Source organism: Crocodylus porosus, unplaced genomic scaffold (genome assembly GCF_001723895.1).
Source record: "Crocodylus porosus isolate Cpor-Errol unplaced genomic scaffold, CroPor_comp1, whole genome shotgun sequence".
Taxonomy (NCBI): Eukaryota; Metazoa; Chordata; order Crocodylia; family Crocodylidae; genus Crocodylus; species Crocodylus porosus.
Window position 1 is genome coordinate 13,727,321 of NW_017728910.1, and position 16,942 is coordinate 13,744,262.

General features: G+C 41.8%; 1 protein-coding gene across 1 annotated transcript in view; it reads left to right on the forward strand.

Moving 5' to 3' along the window:
- Positions 1-16,942, forward strand: part of PRKCI (protein kinase C iota) — a 42,724-nt gene that overhangs the window by 13,848 nt on the left and 11,934 nt on the right. Inside the window, exons 3-11 of the mRNA XM_019532725.1 lie at positions 3,359-3,448; positions 6,369-6,419; positions 8,102-8,187; positions 10,194-10,334; positions 11,692-11,746; positions 14,015-14,073; positions 14,479-14,655; positions 15,829-15,926; positions 16,533-16,619. Of these exons, the coding sequence (XP_019388270.1) occupies positions 3,359-3,448; positions 6,369-6,419; positions 8,102-8,187; positions 10,194-10,334; positions 11,692-11,746; positions 14,015-14,073; positions 14,479-14,655; positions 15,829-15,926; positions 16,533-16,619 (844 nt within the window). The remainder of the gene's footprint in view (positions 1-3,358; positions 3,449-6,368; positions 6,420-8,101; positions 8,188-10,193; positions 10,335-11,691; positions 11,747-14,014; positions 14,074-14,478; positions 14,656-15,828; positions 15,927-16,532; positions 16,620-16,942) is intronic.

Below are 16,942 nucleotides of genomic sequence, written 5' to 3' on the forward strand. Positions count from 1 at the left end.
ATAAATTCATCATGGGGCCACAGAAGGGAATTGGTGAGGCTCTACTCACCAAGGCGCCCCTGGGGGGGTCACAAGAAATAATGGCCATAAGCTAGCAGAGAGCAGATTTAGACTGGACATTAGGAGGAACTTCTTCACAATTAGTGGCCAAGGTCTGGAATGGGCTCCCAAGGGAGGTGGTGCTCTCCCCTACCCTGGGGGTCTTCAAGAGGAAGTTGACTGGGCATCTGGCTGAGGTCATCTGAACCCAGCGCTTTCCTGTCTGTGCAGGGAATCAGACTCGATGTATTGAGGTCCCTTCCAACCCTAACATCTATGAATCTACACTTGCTGTCTGACCCAGCTAGTCCCAGGATTTGTGCACTACCTGCCCCAGATCCAACATATGTGGGAAGGGAGCATGTACATGGGCCTGTGAGCCCAGTCTGGCAAGGGAATCGGCCCCATACCACTCCTCCAGCCCAGGGGGTCAGATGAGTTTGACATTCTAGACATAGGCAGACAATGTGAATCTGGGTGAATCCGATATCTTTAAATAGATCAACTTAAATAGTTGGGGGGAAAAAAATTTTAAGCAGAAGGGAAAGCAAGCTTTCGGGTTTAAAAACCCTTTGTCAGGCTGAAGAAGTTTCTACAGTTGGTGTGTGTTCTTCCTGCATGGAATTAAAAGTAAATTAGCCAGTGGCTGGGCTGGTATGCATCCAAGATAGGCGGTTAGTGAAGATGTAAAAAGAGGAGACAGTGGGTGAGAGGCAGGCTGGGTGGTGGGGAGAGAAGGGAGCTGAATAGTGGAGAGGTACCTGTGAGAAATGTGCCCCCACAGGTAATTGGGTATTCCTGTCTTTGAGAGATTTCCAGTGTGTGTTCATTCTGGTGTGCAGTTCTGGTTGGTCTCTCCTACATATTTTCCATCAGGGCATTTGGTGCATTGGATGAGAAGTATTACATTTCTGGAGGTGCAGCTGTAAGATCTGGGAATGCTGATGGCTCTGTTGTGGGATGTAGTAATTGTGAGTGTAGTGGAGATGTACTGGCAGGTTTTGCATTTCTTGTCATGGCATGGTCTGGATCCATTTGGTGTGTTCTGGGCGTGAGGAAGTTTGCTTCTGGTGATGAGGTTAATGAGGTTCATGCTTGCTTGAAAGATAGGATGAGTGGCTCTGGGAAGATCTCTTTAAGAATAGGGTGTCTTTCTAGTATGGGTTGCAACTGTTTGAGGATCTCCCATATGGGTATGAGGGAGGAGTGATATGTCATAACCAGCAGTGTGTGATTCATGGGGGTTTTCTTCTGTACTGCAGCAGTTTTTCACGTGGTATTCAGGTGGCTCTTTCAAATGTGCTATCTATCTCTCTGGAGAAGTGTCCTTGTTAGGTGAAAGCCTTTTTAAGATTGGTGAGGTGGCAATCCCAGGTGTTTTCCTCAGTGCAAATTCAGTGGTATCTGAGGGTTTGGCTGTATATCACAGCTATTTGGTGTGTTCAGCGTGACTGCTGGTTCTGTGCAGATACGTTTGTTGGTCTGTGGGTTTCTTGTATAACGAGGTCTGTATTTTCCCATTATGAATGCTGCTCATCGTGTCTAAAAAGGAGATATTGGTGCTGAAGTATTCAAGAGATAGTCGGATGGAGGGATGGTGATTGTTGAATTTCTGATGGAACTCAATCAGAGATTGCAGGTTTTCAGTCCAAGTGATGCAGATTTCATCGATATATCTTAAATATAGCAAGGGTTTGATGGTGCAGTCCTTGAGGAAGTCTTCCAGGTGGCTCATAAAAAGATTGGCATACTGTGGGGGCATTTTGGTGCCCATGGTCTGGAGGAAGTGTTGGTTATTAAAAGTGAAATTGTTGTGTGAGAGCATGAAGTGTATAAGGTCAGTAATATCTTTGGGTCTGTACTCGGAGTTGTAATCTTGGTCTTGTAGATTTGTAAAGCAGACTTGGATGTCATCTTGGTGTGGGATGTTGGTATATAGGCTGGTAATGTCCATGGTGACTAGGAGGGTGTTGGGGAGGTGGTCTATGTTTTTAAGTTTCTGTAGTGTCTTGTCACTCAAAGAACAAGTTTTGTCCAAGTGGTTTTAGGATTGATTTAATGAAACCTGATATTTCCTCAGTTAGGGTCCCATGGTTGGATATGATAGGTCTGCCAGGGTTCCCTTGTTTGTGGATTTTAGGGAGCATGTAAAAAGTCCCTGGGTTGGGTAGTGGGGGGGGATCAAGGTCTGTAGTTTTTCTTGTAGTTTTGATGGAAATGATTTGATGGTATTATTGAGTTTCATGGTGAAAAGGGGAGTAGAGTCTTTTTGTAGTTCTTTGTAGTTGGTGTCAGAGAGTTGTCCATTGGCTTCCTTTATGTAGCCTTCGTGGTTTACGACGACTTTGGCTCCTCCTTTACCTGCTGATTTTATTACTATTTGGTGGTTCAATTTTAGAGATTCTATGGCCTTTCTCTGTGGTAGAGAGAGGTCGTTTTGGTGGCGTGTTGCTGATTATTTCATTGTTCATTCTTTCCCTGAAGCAGTCAGTGTAGCGGTCGAGGTTAGGGTTTCATCCACTGTCAGGTGTCCAATCTGATGTTCTTTGTGGTTTTTTGGGGTTGATCTTTTCCTCAATGTTGTCAGAGGATGAGTTGTTGTTGGAAGTGGATTCATTTTGGTCATGGAAATATTCCTGGAGGCGGAGGCGTCGGAAGAATTCTAGTTTTCCACATTGAAGTATTTTTATTAGTGTATTTTTCTGGACAGAAATTTAGGCCTTTAGAAAGGACAGATTTTTCAGTTTTGGTAAGCGTGTGTGTGGCGAGAGTGATGATATTTGAGGGTTGGTCGCTGCTTTCAGTTTCATCAAGTCTGAGGTTGGAATGTTGTACGGTGTTGGTGTTGTTCCCCTGATGATTAATTTGAGGCTGGGAAAGTTGTTTTTGGAGTAATTTGTTCCATTTCTTTTTTTTATGTTGGACGAACATTGTAGCAAATTTTTCATAGTCTCATCACTTTTTCATGTATAAAAGCAATATAATTTTAGAAATCTAAAATATGGCTCATGGTTTTTCTTATGTGGTGTGTGAGTAACCGTGTTTGTTTCTCGTACAAAATATCTATGAGACGAGCCAAAATAGTACAAAGTAAACAACTCACAAAATCTCTTATTAAATCTGGGGGGAGTTTAGATACAATCTCTGGAACAGGATTCTCTTTTCTGACTGACTAGAAGCATTAAGAATGCATAACTTAGAAACACTAATATAGATATGAACGTGTCTGTGACAAAAATTAAAAGCAGTTGTGGCAAAATTCCATCACAATGCTATATCTTCAAATTACACTTTTTTTTTTTTCTTTCTTTCTTTTTAGGAGACCCATGTACGGTTTCTTCTCAGCTGGAGTTGGAAGAAGCTTTCCGGTTATATGAATTAAACAAAGATTCTGAGCTGCTAATTCATGGTAGAGTAGAGCTTAATTTCTTTTTCCTTATACAAATAAGCCAGTACACCCTTCTTTCTGTTCCTCTGGATATTGATTTGGTCTTCCTTATCACATCTGAATATTGAAATTTGCTAGTTTGTACTTTTCTCCCCTTCTCATCCACCCAAGCATCAAAGACTACTGGACCAAATGATTTGATATTCTTAAAAGAAGACTGCTGCACCAAAATCCCATAGTATTGCTAATGCTACCTTGATTGGTGAAAGCGTTGTTGGAAAACTTGCTAGCAGTGAATAACATGTAGAAATAGAAGTGGAAAGAAAGCCTCCTCGCATTTGGTACAGTAGTGCTTGGCATGCTTGTGCTGGCAGGAAGCTGACTGTGTTGTTCATACCATGCTGGGTCCTATTCCCTGCTCACTGCTTTTAAAGTAGGAGTCAAATAAAAGAAAATAAACTAATAATCTTCATTCACAGGCCTAAGTTAGGTACTTTGGTCAGACTTCAAGATGGAACAGAATATTTTAAAGTTAATGCTGAACAGTTAAAAAACTGGCAGTACTGTATGTGAACAATTCATACCTGTCCAAGCTATTGTTTGGCCCACTGTGGTTATTTCTCCAGGCTAAGTGAATTAGTACTGCCTCTGCTTGTGTTAGAATATTTTTCTTTGTATGTGGAGACCTAGAACCTGCAGAAGCTAAATTTTAAAGTAATAGAAGAAAGCAGCTGGCTCCCAAGAAAAAGGTGCAAGCATGATGTTTTAGCATGACCCCTGTTTTGGGGAATGAAAGCAAAATGGCTTCAGAAACCGAAATTGAATTGAATTCTATTTCATCCATGTAGGCACAAATCAAAACTTGTAATTTCAGTTAGAGCAGAGACAGATATCTGAGACTAACTACTGTTTCTCTTTTTCTAGTGAGCTTTTTTAAGGCTTATACAATGGTGAATGTTTCTACTTTCTGGAGCAGGGAATTAAAATGCTAATAATTTTCACTGAGGACATAGGGAAGAGAAGATTCCATAGAGTGAATGTAGAAGTGCCCAGAAATTCTGCTTAGCCCAAGTATATCTTTGCTTTGTCCTGAAATATGTATGTTCATATTTCCTGCCTCCACTTCTATTGATTATTTGACGATATGTTGAAGTGATCAAGCTAGTATCATATCTTACTTCTCAGTGGTCTACATTGTTTCTGCTATTATTACAGCTAGCAGTATTTTTCTGGGGCTATATCAAAAATTACCAGCATGGAGAAGATCATAAATACATAATATTGCATGTAAACAGACACGTTTATATTAGAGGTTGTCAGAAAACTAATCTATGAGCAGCTAATGGCACTCACTCTTCTGTCCTGTTAATGACCTTATTTTACTATACGCAAATAATATTATCATGGATTTCATAGACATAGGCATTAGAGCTGCAAGGCACCTTGCAAGATCATTGGGTCCAGCCCCTGCCCAAGGGGCAGGAAGTCAGCAGGGGGCAAATGATCCCAGCAAGATAGGCATCCAGGTGTTTCTTGAAAGTGCACCACGTCTGGGGGGAGTCAGGCAGGCTCTACCTCCCATAAATCCATGCTGGTTGCTGTTTAGCATGCTGGATACCCACAGCTATCCTTAATAATTTTTTTAAAAGTTTTACTGAGGATAGAGGTGAGACAACCGGTCTATAGTTACTTGGATCCTCCTTCCTTCCCTTCTTGAAAATAGGGATCACATTGGCCCTTTTCCAGTCCTCTGGGACCTGATCTTAGCACCAAGAGTGCTCAAACAGCTGTGCCAGTGGCTCTGCTATGATACTGGACAATTCCTTCAGCACCCTTGGTGAAGATCATCCAAGCCTGCTGACTTAAATACATCCAGCCCCTCCAAGTGTCTCTTCACTAAGTTGGTGCTAACAGTTGGTGGGCTGGTTACCCCTTTATGCCTGTCTATGATCCAACTGGGGGATTTGTCCTGATCCAAGTTCAGAAATACAGAAGCAAAAAACTCATTGAAGAGCTCAGCTTTGTCCCCCCTTATCTGTCACCAATTGTCCTAGTTTGTCTTGTCTATGCTACCCTGAGCCTTCTTTTTTATCCCTATATACCTGAATTGAGAGTTGTCGAATATCCTCACCATTGGCTACGCTATGATGTCAGGCAGTTCCCTTAGCACTCTTGGGTGCATTCCACCCGGGCCAGCTGATTTGGGCATGTCCAGGTGTTCCCTTGCAAGGTGTTCTTTCACAAGATCTATGCCAGTGATGGGCGTATGTTTGCCCTTACCCTGGTAATCCTGCGTCTTATCAGGCAGGACGATCCCCTTGGGCTGGTAGAAGCCTGACGCACAGTAATCAATTAGTAAATGATTTTCTAATATTTTTGTCATGTAGGTAATACATTTCTAATAAAGACATTGGGCAACTGTACACAAAATTAAAAATAGCCACAAAGACTGTTAAAATGTCATTCACACTATAGAAACAGTCTGGGGACTCTGATATACGTATGCATCTGGTAGAAGTAGAGATTGCTTAAGCCCTCAGTAAGGAAGTCAGTTTGTCATTGAACAGATAAAATTAACAAACTTACATTAATTTTTCACATCCTTGTGAAAGAGTCAGTGATCACTTGGTACGCCACATCTCTGTTCAGCTAATAATTTGTTTAAATGACTTTTTAGAATAAAGAATATGGAAGAATTGAAAAAAATCAAAAGTAGAAAATAAGGAGATACAGGTTTAGAAGCCTGTGTTTGTTTTATTAGTTTTCTTCTTTCAGGATTCTTAGTGGCTTGGTATAGCCACTCACAGACCTTGTATTGTGAAGTCTTTGTACTCTGTCTTCTCAGATAATCCAACTGTCCATTATAACTATTTGTCTTTTTAATATGTTTTCTTTAATATCTGAAATGAGATTTAATCTGAAGTCTCTGTCTATTTTACAGTGTTTCCTTGTGTACCAGAAAGGCCCGGCATGCCCTGTCCAGGAGAAGATAGTAAGCTCATTTTTGTTGTAAAAATCCCTTCTTGAAAATGGTCATAGCACATTTATCTTATAATAGAATTTGAACTGGTAAACATCTGCTGATTTTGAATATCTCAAGGGATTCCTGAGATGTCTAAGTCTAGCTAGTGTGGCTATAACTCTTCTAATCTAGCTTTGTCTCTTCCCAGGTCTGGGTAGACTAAATGACTAACAATACTGTCTAGTCTTTTTAACTGAAATGTAGTATACAGTTAGGGTGTTTTCACCATTTCAAACATTGCTGTCTTGTTGCAGAAATTTGTTATAATATGAAAACTAAATAGACTTGAGGATCTTGCAGCTTTAAAATTCCCTGAAAAAATGGAAAAGGAAGTTATTGCCTCTTTAAATTGTGGACACTAATTAGCATGAATGAGAGGTACTCTTTCTGTAAAGACTGGGTTTGCATTCAGAGCTGTTGGAAGAAATATTCTGCGAAATAATGGTTCTTGGGGTTCTTCTCCATGCCCCCTTATTGTAAGAATGATTTGATGACTTGTATTCAGTACTGCTCTTAATTTTAAGATTGCATCCCTACCCATTCACCCTTGGAAGTTCTACTAGGTTGGTTCAGTCTATTTAGGCTGTTTATGGATGTTCAGGGCCCCCACTCTGACTCATGGTGCTGGACATAAAGCGCCATGAGTTAGAGCCATCCCTCCCCCCCACCAGCACAACAGATGTTGTCCTGTTGGGGCAGGGGTGAGGGCTGGAGCTTGTCTGCACCAGCTGTGGCCAGCAGGTGGGGGTGCTTCAACAGTCTCTGAAGAGGCTACCAAACTGCCCCTGTCCACAGCCCCTCCTATCCCCCAGCTCCAGGGCAGTCAACATGGGAGGGATGGGGAGGAAGCAGCCAGCACAGAGCTGTTGGCTGGGGTACTGGGGAGAGCCAGGCCAGGCCTGCAAGGCGAGGGTGCTTTGTTCCACCCCTTCCCCCTGGCCATTCAAAAGCAGCAGGCAGCTCTGTGCTGTCTGCTCCCTCCTCTTCCCCTTCTGTCCCGCACTGACAGCCCTAAGACATGGCTGGGCTACTACTGCTGGCATGAGCACCAGCCCAGTCCTGTCCCTGCATGAAAAATTTACCCTGGAGGGAACATAAGTTCTCCAAGGTACTCTCCTTTAGAGTACCTTCACTTAATACTTAATTTTACCAGGGTTAACTTTTTGTGCAACAGGCCATTTTAAAAGCATTCTGCAGCCATGCATGCGTTAAGTCACAGCTGTAGAGTGCTTTCAGGGGCCCGATTGCATGAAAAATATCACTTGTGTCAGCACTCTTAAGGAAATGTAGGGCATCGTAAGCTGTTGCTTTCTGACTTCTACCTCTTCTGTGAAGTTACAGAAGTTTCTAGGGATGTGTGGTTGGGATTATCATACACCACATTCCTACACAGTTACAAGCAAGATTATAGAAAACTAAAGTTCACATACCAAATATCTGAAGGTTCTGCATTTTGTTTTAAGAAAAATAGAATCCTTTACAAGTATCAGATCTGAGCAAAGGTGCATTTGTAGTTATTTTCATGCAGAAAATTCCTAGTGAAATCTTCCTGAAGCCTTCATTCTTTTAAAGTAGTTTGTATAATGTACCACATGCTTTCAAGTGCCATATTTACACTTTCATTCATCTGTTTCTACTTTTCTTCCTCCTAGAATCCATTTATCGTCGTGGTGCCCGCCGGTGGCGAAAGCTGTACTGTGCAAATGGTCATACTTTTCAAGCAAAGCGGTTTAATAGGGTAAGACTTTGAATCCAGCCCTAAAACAGACACAGCTTTTCTTATAACTGTGTAATGTTACACCCTCAAAAGATTAAAAGGTAAATTTATTCTATAGAAAATTGGCCTTGCCCTCTGTGTGGTATCAGACAAAAGGAACTGCTTGTATTGTCTGATAAACAAAAAGTATGCTGAAGGTTAGTGAAGTGTATTGTACTAGTTTGAGTATTGCTACTTTGCTTGTGTGTTATTTATAGCAGTTGGTCATTGATAGCCATGTACTTTCAGTACAATTTAACATTTAGGCTATTCAAATATGAGTAACTCACATGTTTATTTTGAATTAGTACTGCACACACAAGTTACTGTATCAGCAATACAAATGCAGCCATAGTCTTTTAATTTGTTCCCAGAGGACACCAGCACTGGTATTAAGTGGCTGTGAACTGAAAGAGCAGGTTGGGTACGGAGCTCCCAATAGACATTGGCACTTCCTGAGCTCTGGGAACAAACATGTTTGAGTCTTGCTTGTGGAACATGGAGTTCTCTCTATACCTTGCAAGTAAGAATTGTGAGAAGTCTGTCTAGCCAGCCTCCATATGTGGGAGTTAATACTGTTTTTTAGGTCCTTTTCTCAGAGAGAATTAAATTATTTAGTGATGGTTTGTGTTTCATGTTATCTGCCATCCACTGCATGGATTACCTCTTCTTTCCCTCTTTGACCCTTTCCAAATCTGCTGTTTCTGTTCCACTGAGGATGTTTTATTTAAGGTCTTGTTTGAACTCTTCCTAGACAGATCCCAGGATCCCTCCTCAGTCCTCATCTTTCACTTCAGGCTGCTGAAAGTCATCATTAACCACTTCCTGCCTTGGCTTTTTAGGCACCCTTATCACATAGGTTTTTTTCCAGTTGTTGCTTTTTCTTTTGGTTTGCGGTCCTCTTCATTTGCCTTTACCTGGCCTGTACTACATGTTTGCTCTTTGCACTTATTGCTCTACTGTGTACAAACCATCTAAATGTAACTGGTACTTGTATTTAACTTTTTTTAGGGGTGCACCAATATATCGGTTGGCTGTTGGATCAGCACCATTATTTAAAAAAAACAAACAAAAAACCCCCCAACCTGTTATCAGCTATTGGCTTTCTTTGGTCGTTGTAGCCAATAATTACAACCGCATGTCCAGAGCACCCTGGCAAGCGTAGTCCGTTCCCAGCACCCTGCTGCTGACCCAAGCCTGCAGCAGACTACAGGTCCCAACAAGCAGGAGGAGGGGGCACTGGGGAGCGGTCACAGAGCTCCACACTCAGGAACAAAAGGACTCTGTGCGAGGGACAGTCCGCTCTGCTGGGCGCTGGGCGCCTTTGCAAAAGTGGCTTCTCCCCAGCAGCCACAGGAGCTCAGCTGTGTGGGGCCCACCGGTGCTGAGGCAATGGCATGTCCTAGGGCTCAAAACATGCCCAATGCCACTGTTTGCATGAGGGCCTGCCCTGCCCACCTGAGATGGCAGTGTTGGCTGTGTGGGGAGCGGAGCTGCAGTAAGAGCTGTGAGTGAGGGGGTGATGTGCTTAGGAATAAGGTGGTCACTGCCTTCCTCATCAAGGGCCAGAGCAGGCAGAAGGCATGTGCGTGTGTGTTTATAATTGGAAAACAACCAAAAAATAAAAAGATTTATTTATGTCAGTAGTTTAAAATGCTTTGTGCTATTACTAAATATCCGTTACTGGATCAGCATCGGCCAATACAGTTGGTTAATCATTGGCTATCGGTATCGGCCAAGAAAATCTTTATTGGTATACCTCTAATTTTATTGTTACTTTGTGTTGTTTATCTCTTGTCTCCACCCATTTGCTTTTGCTTGCACTTAAATTGCAAGCCCTTTGGTGTAGGGACCAACTTTTTATGTCCATTAACAAGAATGCAGGGCCCCTCATTCAAGTTCTTATATTTTTACTATAATGCAAATAATGAAAAGATACTACTAGTTTGATTGTTCTTTGTCTGAATTTTATTGACTTGTCCTTTTAGAGAGCTCATTGTGCCATATGTACTGACCGAATATGGGGCCTGGGGCGTCAGGGCTATAAGTGCATCAACTGCAAACTCCTTGTTCACAAGAAGTGTCACAAACTTGTCAACATTGAATGTGGTCGCCATGGACTTCCACCAGTAAGTGAACTTCATCTAATCACTCCTCTGAAACAAAACAGTACAGAATAGTGAGTTGAGCATGGAGCCTGTAACTACAACATTGAGGTCCTCTGTGACTACTGGACAGGTGCTGATGGCTGTACTTCACTTTGCTTCTCAGAAATAAAATGTACACTTCCACCATTAATTTCACTGATGCAAGTTATACTCCTCTAATGATATGCAAACGTGTTAGGTAAGAAATATCTCCATGTTTCAGGAAAGAAAACTTGGGCAAAGAAACTGATTTGTTTAGAGCTACCCAGTAAGTTAGCAGTGTTTAGTTCCTAGGCCTCATGATCCAGTACGGTGGTCAGCAACCTACAGCCCACAGAATCTTTGGATCTGGCCTGCAGACATGGGGCTTCAGGTTCCATATTCTGTGGGGTGCCTTCTGCTGCTGCGGGGGGACAAACACTGGCAGCAGCAGGGTCCTAGTGCCCACCCATCCACCAACATGGGTCACTCTGACCTGCAGCCAGAAAAGGTTGCCCCTACTCTTGATGTAGTAGATTCCCTAGAGCTCACTCAAAACATAGAACACCTGTACCTGCGATGGACATCTGCTCTAACATGTACTAATTAGCAGGCATTGGAGCAAACTCAGTTAATCAAGTCTGCTGCGAGTCTGCTAGAGTTTACTAATTAACATGCTCCAGCAGCCTCTGCTTCATGTGTATTCAGCGTCCCTGTGTTTCCAAATGGCAGTAGGGCACTTTAACTAAAGCTCGTCAAATGAGCTTTAGTTGAAGCACCCCGTTGCCATTTTGAAGTGCGGGATGCTGAATACATGTGAAACTGTGAGTGCTTTAATTAGAGCATCTCTCAGAGCCTCTGTAATTAAAGTGGCTCCCCACACCCCCAACTCTGGAGCATGTGTATAACCTCAGTTCATAGCTGTGAATTCTATTTGTTGTAATTTGGGTGTCCCTGGAATAGTCAATAGATAGAAATTTATTTGAGGACAAAGAAAAAACTCTTTCATAGCCAGTCACTGTAACGTTCTCTGCCCAGGTGAGTGGGAGAAGGAGAATTGGAAAAGTGCTAGTTTCTCCACACATTTCTAGTAACCAACTGAATTCAATGCCATATGGATGCTACTTGATTTAGTAAAAAACTTAACTGTTTTGGTCCTTAAAGATTATCCACAGTACTCTCTTTTACTAGAAAGAGACTCAGTAACCTGGAATCCCCTTTTCAAAGAGCTTAAGTTTCTCAGACTCAAAAGGGTAACTGCTTGTGTTGATCCTTCTATAAATTCAGTCCCAAAGCCAGATTACATTGTATTAATCTGTAATTGGTAAACTGTATAAACCATTACTCTGAATATTTTCAGGAGCCTATAATACCTATGGATCAGTCATCAGTGCATCCAGATAACATAGAACCAGGTAAAGCTAATACATTAAATACTCTTTAAAGTACCTGAAATTGCTGGAATGTAATCAGTTAAAATTTTGTTTTTAAACTCCTCATAATGAAAATACAGCGTTTTACAAGGAATAACTGTAAGATATTAATAAAATGACACTAGTTAGTTCTGTTCAGGGGAAAAAGGAATGAAGTCTGTTTAAGAAAAAATTATGAAGATGGAGAACAAATATGACCCACCTGATGTTTTAGATTTACACTTCGTTAAGAGGGTTTATAGAAATAGTTTGTGGTTAGTTCTGTGTAACACTATAAATAATTTAGTTAGCTATAATTAGAATTGATATCTGATCATATCTCCTAGATCAGTGTCCCAGATGCCTCGCTATTATTATTCCTTGTATATGTAAGAATGGTAGTCATCGCATTTGGAATTTGAATCTAGTTCCTATTAGGCCTGTGCGAAGCAGCTAGTTTTTGCTTCAGATTCAGAGTTGGCCGATTTTGAGGGACAGTGATTTGATTAGGTGATTTGAATCACTGTCCAGAATCTGATTTGGAGGTTCAGCTGCTTCCGAATCTCAGAATCAAACAGGCACCACCCTCTGCCCGCTCTCCTAGCCCTGTCAATTGCTGCCCTGCCTGGCCCCAGTGTCCAGGCTCTTTTCTTCTTTCTTTTTTTTTTTTTTTTGTAAAGCCCCGCACTCACCGGCTCCTGCCAGGCAGGGGGGAGATCCCTGCTGCACCCTACTGCCCTGTGCCGTGGCGGGGGGCACCCCCCCCCGGCAGGAGCCAGTGAATGCAGGGCTTTTTTTTAAGCACCAGGACACTAGGGCCAGGCAGGGCAGCCCTTAACGTGGCTGGGAGAGCAGGCAGGGGTAGGAGGGCACTCGGGGGGCTGGGGAAGCAGGCAGGAGATAGGGCCTGGCAAGGGTCCTCCTACGGTCCCCTTCCCCACTCCTCCAATGCCTGCCCCCCCCCGCCTACTTACTGGCACGGAGACTGCCGGGTCCAGCTCCCTGAGGCAGCGAGTGGGGATTGCCCAAATCTCCAAATCTCTCCAAATATTTTCCAAATCAATTTGGAGAGCTTTGAATCAATTCAGACCTTTTTATTGGTCCCCGATTCGATTCCGATTTGGAGATTCAGCCACTGAATCAGCCGAATCTTCTCCAAATTGAATCAGCACACAGACCTTTGTGGAGCCCTAGTTACTATTAGGAGCATACAAAATGGGTCCTATTTGATTTGGATTCGGCCTGAATCAGATTTGATTTGTTGATTTGTATCACTGTCCCTGCTTCAGAGTGACCAAATCTGAATCTGAAGATTTGATGCCGATTTGGAGAATCAGCAATTTGGACATGGACACAGCTTTAAATTTTTTTTCTACATACCTTGAGGTATCAGGTGTGGCTTGTGAATGCTACAATGCTGGGGTGGATGGGGCACCCCACAGGAGTGTGGGGGAGCCCGCCCTGCATGCTTGGCGGCAAACCTGGAAGTAGATTGGAAGTACTTTTGGTCCACTTTCAAGTCCACCGGGGAGTTGGCAGTCGGCCGCGGGAGGACCCCGGGTGCCCTCCCAGACCCAGGAGGCACCAGTCACTGAGCTGGGGGGATGTGGTGGGGGGGCGGGCAGCACTCTCCCTGGCAGACCTGGAAGTGGACCAGAACTGCTTCTGGTCCACTCCGTGGTCTGCTGCCGAGTGCACTGGGCCCCCCCCCATGGGACAGTCCATCTGCACCAGCATCGCGGCATTCACGAGCTGCCTGCTACCTAGAGGCAGGTAGAAAAAACATTTAAAGCTATGTCTATGTCTGAATTGCTGAATCTCCCCAAATCGATTTGGAGGGTTCCGATTTGATTCAGAGAGATTAAAGGGTCTCTTGATTCAATTCAGAGATTCGGCCACCGAATCAGGCCGAATCTGTCGAATCAAATCAGAGACTGAAGCTTTGCACAGCCCTACTTACTATTACAACTACAGGACACAAAGGAAGTCAATTTGTACTATACCATTGCCCACGTCTGTAGAAAGCACTGCATGAGAGATCTGTGCAGATAAAGCATAATGTCATACTTTCATAGGCCAGAATTTTAAAATTTATAATGTTAATTAGCAGTGGGCAATTGATGAAAGAATTAATATGGATATTCAAAAAGGCTTAGCTGGTAAAACAAATGTAACTGTTTTTAGCACTGGAGCCTTCTGGGCAATAGAAAGTATCTTTGGTCTTAATTTTTAATGCATATATTGAATACTTCTTTTGCTTTGTTCTCCCAGTAATTCCATATAATCCTTCAAGTCATGAAAGTCTGGATCATGTTGGTGAAGAAAAAGAGGTAAATGTCTTATTATTCCAGTTTAAGAGATGATATGGTTTTTGAATAGCTTCCTACCATCAGCATCTTTACAATTATAAATCCTAATGATTTGGAGATTGACACACACGTAAACTATACTGAAGCCATCAACTTGTACAGTTTTCAAACTTGTCCACTTGTGAGAATATATAGTTTGGAGTTGTACAGAATTCTAGGTGCAGTAAACATCTTTAAAATATCTCTAGTCTCTACTCCCTGGTAGTTTTAATATTAAAATACAAAGCAGTTTTGAGAAAAATAAAGGACAATTATTAATCACTATTGCAGCAGAATAAATGTATAAATTGTGTGAACCTCATTCTCTCAGACAACTGTGGTTAATAACATAGTAGTAAGTTTGCTCAATTATTTTAATCTTAATAGGCAATGAGCATTAGAGAAAGTGGCAAAGCTTCCTCTAGTCTGGGCCTTCAGGATTTTGATCTGCTCCGGGTTATTGGAAGAGGCAGCTATGCTAAAGTACTTCTTGTTCGATTGAAGAAAACTGAACGTATTTATGCAATGAAAGTTGTGAAAAAAGAACTAGTCAATGATGATGAGGTAAGAAATATTTGTAGGAGTGGAGCAGATAGCTTTCTTTGAAGAATTTGCATCTGGTGTTCATACATTAGGCTTGCAGTTTCACTGTATTCAGAGATTTGTCTAAATGCATGTTGGCTTTTTTTCAAACAAATAATATTGAAAGCTCATGGAACAGGCTACCACATTTAGATCTTAATTGGCACGTTTATAACTGACTGAATTTCCAGGTTTGACTTTTATAATATGAGCTTCAGTTATTCCCTTGAAGGGGAGTACTAAGAAGCCATGTTCTCTGACAGTTAGCCTCCCTTTGTAAACTTCAGTACTTGGCATGGTCAGTTATTAGTTTGGAGTCCACATTGTCTGTGAATACAACAGAATTGCTTCTTAAGTTTCATTTAAAGGACCTATTAATTACGAATGTGGGAGGGTGTAGGGCTTTGTAGGTATTGTTGAAGGCCTACCAGTCCCAACAGAATGCTTTCTGGGCAATAGTTATGTAGATAATTTGGCTTGATTTGCATTTTCTGTGCTGAGTTTGTGACACATATAGTTAGGAAAAGCTTCTTGACTAAACTAAACTGAGAATTATTAATATATCAAGTCACTTAGACCAAACAGGGAACACCACATTGCAAGTTTAATTGCTCTTCTGACTGGAGCTTCATTTCAATGTGGCTTAACAGTTGTGAAGTCTTTGATTATGACTTGAGCACCTACTTTAATATGAGGCACCCATTTTGACAAGTAAAAGCGTGGACGAACATCCATTGTTCCTTATGGTTTTACTTTAGTGTACATATTCATAATAAAGCTTCATTTTCCATGCTTTTCTTACCCATATACTCTTTAAGTTCTACCCATTAATTCCTCAGCCCTTGTGTTACTTCACCTTCCTCTGCTCAGACTTTCAGTTTTTCTGAACAGGGATGATCTTCCTTTATTAGTGTTCTGAATATGCAGTCTTCATACATATATACCATAATTAAAATGAAAGAGTTGTAGACAGCATTAGGTAGTCTCTTATTTTGGTAACTGTGTTGTCTAATGCAGAGTTAAACTTATCAAAAGAATTAAACTGTGAGTTATCTAATAATTTTTCCTGACGCTAAAAAGAAATGTAAATGTTTCTGTGTGTATCTGATAATTCTAAGAAAAATATTTTCTGAGCTTGAAATTTTTTTTAAACAGGACATTGATTGGGTTCAGACAGAGAAACATGTTTTTGAACAGGCTTCTAATCATCCCTTCCTTGTTGGACTGCACTCTTGCTTCCAGACAGAAAGCAGGTATAAGTCAGACACAGAAGATATTCTGTTGTTATTCCAAAGTGTTACCCAAACTCCTGGGTATGAATCAACTGTTAAAAAGAATGAGGAAGTGATTGTGCAAAATACAATGCTAAGATTACTGGCCCTGGACAAAGAAAGAGTAGTTTGAGGAAAGACCAAAAGTTGAATTTTGGAACTCATTAAGATGCATGCGATTAGGCATAGAAAAGTAGATATGGCAATTGAACATAACTGCAAAGGCATGCAGTATCTTCTGTGTGTGCAGGAGATGGAAGCATGCATACATTTGATAAAATGATCACAGTAATAGTTAGAGAGTGAAAGGTTAATTAGTTTCTTTCCTCAGGAAAGGAAACCCCAGAAGAAATTTTATATGTTGACTCTTTACATGGGGTTCCACTGTTTGAAGAGAGCACTGAAAGGAAATGGAAATGTGCCAATACTTTCATGGCATAGACCAGCCATATTATATAGGGAAGGGAAGGAGGAATCTTGCCAGATAGTGGTAATTCTGTTTTTTAAAGGGTCCAAAACCAGAGCAACAATAAAGGCTGTATGCATAGCTAAAACAATCACTTATGTAATGTACTTTTTGTGTTTCAGACTATTTTTTGTTATAGAATATGTCAATGGAGGAGACTTAATGTTTCATATGCAGCGGCAGAGGAAATTGCCAGAGGAGCATGCCAGGTATGTTTTAATTTAGGATAATTTTTCCCCACAAGAAACTGGGTTTTCTGATGTGATGTTTCAGTTCTAAACCTATGCTGGTCAGCCACAAGAAGGCCCCAGGAGGTACAGGCCCAGACAAGCAGGGCCATTTCATGCTGGTTGGAGCAGCAGCATGGGCACCTTCAGCTCCTCAGTGTGTTGTATACACGATACCATCCAGTCTTGGTGGTGTATATGGCCTTCCATCATAGAGTCTGCAACTACATTCTACCTTTCGTCCCATGATCTTATGGCCAGGCAAGGTGGTATGTGGGGGCAGGAACAAGCGAGCATTGGAGGAC